We start from the raw sequence: 6,496 nt of genomic DNA on the forward strand, positions 1-6,496 counted from the left end.
AGTGATAATGTGATTGTAGATGTCATTATCATGAGAAAATGATGTCAGTATCCCGAGATAACAGCATTGTTATCCTTTTAAAAAAAAAGAAACATCTACTTTGTCGTTATCACTACTAGAAAATTGATAATGTGATTATAGAAATCATTATCACAAGAAAACAAAGTCGTCCTGAGACAAGAAAATTTGGGATTTTGTAAAAACGACATTTACTATGTTGTTATCACTACTAGAAACGTGATAATGGGATTGTAAATGCTATTATCACGAGATAAAAATGTTATCATCTCAACATTTGTTATCTTGAGAAAAAAAAATGTCATTTTCACTACTAAAAAGTGATAATGTGATTGTAGATGTCATTATCATGAGAAAATGATGTCAGTATCCCGAGATAACAGCATTGTTATCCTTTTAAAAAAAAAAAGAAACATCTACTTTGTCGTTATCACTACTAGAAAAGTGATAATGTGATTATAGAAATCATTATCACAAGAAAACAAAGTTGTCCTGAGATAAGAAAATTTGGGATTTTGTAAAAACGACATGTACTATGTTGTTATCACTAATAGAAACGTGATAATGGGATTTTAAATGCCATTATCACGAGATAAAAATGTTATATCAACATTTGTTATCTTGAGAAAACAAAATGTCATTTTCACTACTAAAAAGTGATAATGTGATTGTAGATGTCATTATCATGAGAAAATTATGTCAGTATCCCGAGATAACAGCATTGTTATCTTGTGAAAGCGACATCTACTATGTCCTTATCCCTACTGTTAATCTGATAATGTAATCGTAGATGTCATTATAATAAACAAACTTTCATTTTCAGAAGAAAATTTGTGATCTTGTGAAAACGACGTCTACTATGTCATTCTCACTAGAAAAGTAAAAACGTGATTATAGATGTTGTTATCCTGAGATAAGAAAGTTTGTTATCTTGTGAAAACTACTATGTCGTTATCACCACTAGAAAAGCGATAATCTAATTGTAGATATCGTTATCTCAAGAAAATGTTGTTATCCTGTAAAAATGACATAGAATGCCGATATCACTAAAAAAAAGTGATTTTAAATGTTGCTATCACAAGAAAATGAGGGGGAAAAACCATGATAGGTTGATCTCTGCTTCAGTATATTGGATTGAGTCTCTGAGTATAAATTAAGAGGCCACGCCCCCTCCTGAGCATATATTTGAACTGAAAAAGAAAGAAAATTAACCTTTAATTTCAGAATAAACAAGAACACAAGCTAGAAAACAAGGACAATTTAAATGTAATTTCTACTTAATTACATTGCTAAAATTAATTACCAGCCAATATGAATGTATAGTATTAATATGCAGCTTTAGTAAAAAAAAACAAAAAAACAAAACTCATTTGTTTTTGGTGAATTGAGCTGACTCCACTTACCGGTAGTTCTGCTTCTCTTTGATGACATTTTTCATTGTACCCTTCTATGAAATTGTTTTAAAAAAGCATATTTAATTGAAAATTGTGGGATAACAAAAATCTGTTGAAAGGAATTAACTGAAATCCTCACATGTAACCACTAAAATAAACTCATAGTTGGTCAGATACACAAAAGTTTTGTCAAGTTTCCAGCTGTTTTCTACGTTTTGGAAACCTGAGCCTTCAGCCGCTCAAAGAACTCCCTCAGACTCCTGATTGCTTCAGCAGACCGATCCAGACACAGAGAACTGAAGGACTGAAGGACTTCATCATGAAACCCAACGCAGACTTCCTGCTACTTCTCTGTGTCCCCTTCACTTTTTCAGTGGCGCAGTATGAAGACTACAGCTTCAGACGTTTCCCTCCAGAGGAGCTCATGCCTCTCTCCGCTGCTTACGGGAGGGCAATGGACGCCTGCGCCGCAAAGAACTGGACAGAATCCATCCACTACTTGGAGTTGAGTTTACGTTTGTTCAGACTTCTGAAAGACAGCGCCAGACACTGCGTGCGGCTCTGCAGCAGAAGCATCGAGGAGCGGCCGACCTTCAGCGCCGACTGGGTCGTGGTGGAGAAGTCCTCCTGTCAGAGGAGGTGCAGAGCACACCTTCCTGCTCTACACCTCCCTTCTCCCAGCAGAGAACTCCTGCAGGACTTCAGCAGAAGATCTCCCTACAGATATCTGCACCTCGCTCATTCAGAAGTGAGACTGACCGGCTTATAAATGAAGATTTTACGTTTGTAGGGCGTAAACCTGAAACTGAACTTGTGCGCAGATGAAGAACCTGCAGAGGGCCGTCCCGTGTGCCTACACCTTCCTCCAGAGGAACCCCGAGGACCAGGAGATGCTGCAGCTGATGGGAGAATACAAGAAGGAGTACGACCTGAACGGCTTCCTCATCGACTACGAAGAGCGACCGTTTGAGGTGAATGTATGGAGAGAAAACAGACTCACTCCCATTTGTGGGAGGGTGATTCTGGATTAGTACGTAAATTAGGATTTGTGCGTGCGTATTCTTAATTTGTACATTGGCAATTCTTGGTTTGTAACTCATATAATGCGTTTCATCCATAAGTAAAAAAAAAATAAAATACAATTTACACATGCACAAATTAAAATTTACAACAGCTTGATACTAGTAACACAAAAATCTTAAAAAGTCACGCACAAATCACCTCTAATGTAGACAAAATCTGAGTCACGCACAAATCTATTGTTGGATTCTTTTCACAAATTTGTCTGTAAGTGATGCGTTTAAATGCAGACATTTTAAACTTAGATTATAAATAATATAAAACTGTGTTGTATGTGCACGCAAAAGGTGACTCGTGTATAATTTTTAAAGATTTGTGTGTTTAAGTAGCTTCAAGCTGTTGTAATTTTAATATATGCATGTGTAAACGGTATTTTCTTATTTTTTTTTACTTATGGACAAAACGTATTATAGGAGTTACAAATCAAGAATCACGCACCCACAATCCAGAGTGAGTCTATTTTCACTCCATAAAAATGACATGAATTTCTAATGAACTCCTGCCGCTCTGCAGAAACTATGTCCTAGAAAATGACACGGGTTCTCAGATTTTGTCTAAAACGGTATAATCATTATTAAAAGACGATTTTTTAAGAACGATTTTTAAATAGAAGAAAATATGATCGGAGTGGGACTTTAATTGCCATACGTCACACTGATGAGATTTATAGATATAATAAACCAAATTTAGTTCAAAAATAGTAAATGTAAAGACAAAAAAAACAAGTTTAGCTCATGTTATGTCATATTTTAAGTTAAAACAAACATCATTTTAGTAATTTAAGTGCATTTAAGTCTCCATCATGACTAGATCACCCAAGAATACCAGCAACTATAGTCAATAAAGTACTTCAGTTTATTCAAATTCTGATAAAAGTATTATAAAGTATGTGGAAAGTATTCCAGCTCCTCATTATATGCTTCAATATCTCAAACAAAATCACAGCTGTTTATGTTGTAATTTGGTTTATCTGAGCAATAATAAAACAAACAGCCACACTTATACTGCCTCAGTTCATTTAGGTTTTGTTCAGGATAAGATCTCAATGGGAAGTTTGTCAAATAGAAACAGGAAGTAGCTGCCAAAACACCTCAAGGGACGACTGCTGAGTGAAGCTCATTTAACAACAACAACAAAAAAAAAATTAAAATACTGGTTTTAATCAAATTACAGTTTTGAGTTGAATAAACCATCTACCCAAAATTTCAAATTGAAAACAAAATAAATTAAATGTAACAAATTACAGAACTTTTGCTCATTGATCTAATGTTTAATTTTTTCAGTGTAGGCAGTTCAGTAAGCAGCCACTAGGTGTCCTGTACCAGCAAATCAGAACCTCACTCACTCAAATTCAAAATGATCCAACTTTACAACAAAAATACTTCTGGTTTCAAAAACTTTTTTTTTACATTTTTATTCAATTTTAGACTTTTTTTTAAATATGAAAAAGCAAAGCAAAGAGTTAAAATCTTTATGATTTTCAACAAAAAAAATGTGAAAATTTTTCTTTGATCTATTTCTTTAAAACTTTTAAATGTGAACAGATATTCTGGACTTATATATATATATTTACATATAAATAAGTAAATTCCATTTATTAAGGTGAGGATTTTTAAGCTTTTGCCTCCATAGAGAGTCACCCATGCTAACGTTTAGACTTAGCAGTTTGGGGGCAAAAAGTAAAATCTGCAACAGTTGTATTAATCGTTTTAAAAAAACAAAAATCCTACTTTGATGTCAAGTAACTTCATTATTGGTCTTCTAGTGGAGAAAATGAATGAATCAAAATGTTCTGTTCAAAACGACTCTACGGCAGACCTCGTAACCTGCTCTGAAATTGAACAGGAAATACTCAAAATACAACATTTTTGAGGATAAAAGTGAAAAGATTTGGATCAAACGTATAGAATTCATCATGGAACTGGTCGGTGGACGCATATTTATTTTGCTAATTAGGTCATACATCTCATGATGACCTCTCCTCCACCGACCACAAGTCCCTGGCTGAAACATTTTTCTAAAACTAACTATAACCGATCCCACTTTTATCCACATTTGCTGTAGAGGGACGGATGAGGACAAAAGTTTGTTTTTTTCTTACCTTAAATTGTTTTGACAATATTTTTTTTATTTTTCTTTACAGCTTGATCCCCAGAGCTGCTGTAAAATTCAAATTATGACAAAAATATATTGCTAATTGTTGACAAAGAGGTCAGTTTGGACCATTTTCTTAAACCGAAACTTTATTATTTCAGAAGAAAATTCAAAAGCGGCGAGCTGTTTGTATTCACAAGCACATCTGAAAAAACAATTAAAAAAGAATTAAACTATTAAACAACCAAAAATTAAAATCTATGAATTTAAATGTAATAAATCCATAAAATATTTAAAAATTAAATTATTTTTGATGCTCAGAAATGAGGATTTAAACATCTCCTCTTCAGGCCCCCTTCGTCAGAGGAGTGAAGCTGGTCGCTTCAGGTGACTTCAGCGGCGCCGTCGATCACCTGGAGGACGCTCTGAAGATCTACCTGCAGGAGTTCCACCTCTGCCAGTCTGACTGTGAGGGCATCTGTCCGCTTTCCGCCGCGACCGACTTCTACACCCTCACAGCAGGTCGGTCGGTGATCCGCCTCCCAAAAACGTCCGTCCACGGCGACTCAAACCTTCTGTGTTTGTGGCAGACGTGTACGTGGAGACGCTGAGGTGTAAGCTGAGGTGTGAGGACGACCTGAAGCCCAGCGTGGGCGGATACTTCATCGAGAGCTTTGTGGCCACTCTTTACCATTACCTCCAATACGCCTACTACAAGTGTAAGGAGCACCGCCGAGGATTTGAACCGGCAAACGTTTCCCGCTAATGAACGTGTGTTTTCTCCGTCAGTGAACGACGGCCGCAGAGCTGTGCCTTGCGCGTACAGCTACTTCCTGTTCAAGCCCGAAGACGAGGTGATGAAGCAGAACCTGCTGTACTATGAAGCCTACAGCCAGGAGTGGGGGCTTCAGCCGCAGCACTTCACGGCGAGGACGGTGACGAAAACACGTTTATCCAAAATATATTAACACGTGAACTAAAGCTGTAATCTGAAAACTTTATGGAAAAGAGAGAATAGTGAATGACCTCAGGATGGTTCTTGGAGACAAAAATTAAGTTCTTGTGGCATTTTTCTGACAACGGAGAAAGAAAATTATCCTTAAAATTGCATTTCTGACTATTTATTTATTCAAATCGTTGTAAATCAAGAGCAGATTATAAAAGGCAGTCGAAAAAAGAGCTTATTTGTGATGTAGAAGATACGATGGGCGGGCCACAAGCTCCCTGCTCTTCTCTATTCTGATGAGTCCACGACTGGATCCATTTATGTCCGAGCTGCCATCCGTACGGCTGGATCAGTTTATGACGAGAGGATCTGGCTGCAGAGAACAACATGGTCCCAAGATGGCGCCAGAGCATCATCATGGTACATTCACACCGATTCATGCGGCAGAAGCGGTCAGCTCCAATGTTAATCAATGGCTCAGGCCTGCTCTGCGACTGGCGCGGCGTGAAGATCTGTGAGGAGCTCGAGTTGAGCGGCAAGGCGCGAATCGGGCGGCACAGCCAAAATGTAAATACCTGAAGTTTGACAGGTAGCTTGGTCACATCAGCCAATCAGGAACTCAGCTTTGGGAACGTGACGTTTTCAGTGACTATCAGCGGTTAGAATACGAATCCAATACCAGCGTTTTTGTCCGGTCACAGCGCGGCGATTCTATGGCTGTAGCCAGACAGCATCACGGACATCATCGGATCTCGCCCGCTCCACACGCCGGGAGACAGAGAGCCACTGCTGGGAGCGGGGACCGCGGAGCAGGAATGGAAACGGGGATCGTGGAGCAGGAAAGGGGAACTGCGGAGCAGGAAAGGAAACGGGGTCCGCGGGGCAGGAAACGGGGACCGCGGGGCAGGAAACGGGGACCGCGGGGCAGGAAATGGGGACCGCGAAGCAGGAAATGGTGACTGCG

The 6,496-nt window shown here is 38.4% G+C and overlaps 2 protein-coding genes across 2 annotated transcripts in view; one reads left to right on the plus strand and one right to left on the minus strand.

The window, feature by feature from the left end:
• Window positions 1-6,496, minus strand: part of LOC112153930 (disintegrin and metalloproteinase domain-containing protein 11) — a 52,172-nt gene that overhangs the window by 8,064 nt on the left and 37,612 nt on the right. The gene's annotated exons all lie outside the window — the stretch shown is intronic.
• The window catches only part of LOC112153936 (endoplasmic reticulum protein SC65), a 9,672-nt gene that overhangs the window by 968 nt on the left and 2,208 nt on the right, over window positions 1-6,496 (plus strand). Inside the window, exons 2-6 of the mRNA XM_024284408.2 lie at window positions 1,787-2,160; window positions 2,234-2,383; window positions 4,937-5,108; window positions 5,177-5,305; window positions 5,376-5,521. Coding sequence (XP_024140176.1) covers window positions 1,787-2,160; window positions 2,234-2,383; window positions 4,937-5,108; window positions 5,177-5,305; window positions 5,376-5,521 — 971 coding nt within the window. The remainder of the gene's footprint in view (window positions 1-1,786; window positions 2,161-2,233; window positions 2,384-4,936; window positions 5,109-5,176; window positions 5,306-5,375; window positions 5,522-6,496) is intronic.

This window comes from Oryzias melastigma, linkage group LG19 (genome assembly GCF_002922805.2).
Source record: "Oryzias melastigma strain HK-1 linkage group LG19, ASM292280v2, whole genome shotgun sequence".
Taxonomy (NCBI): domain Eukaryota; kingdom Metazoa; phylum Chordata; class Actinopteri; order Beloniformes; family Adrianichthyidae; genus Oryzias; species Oryzias melastigma.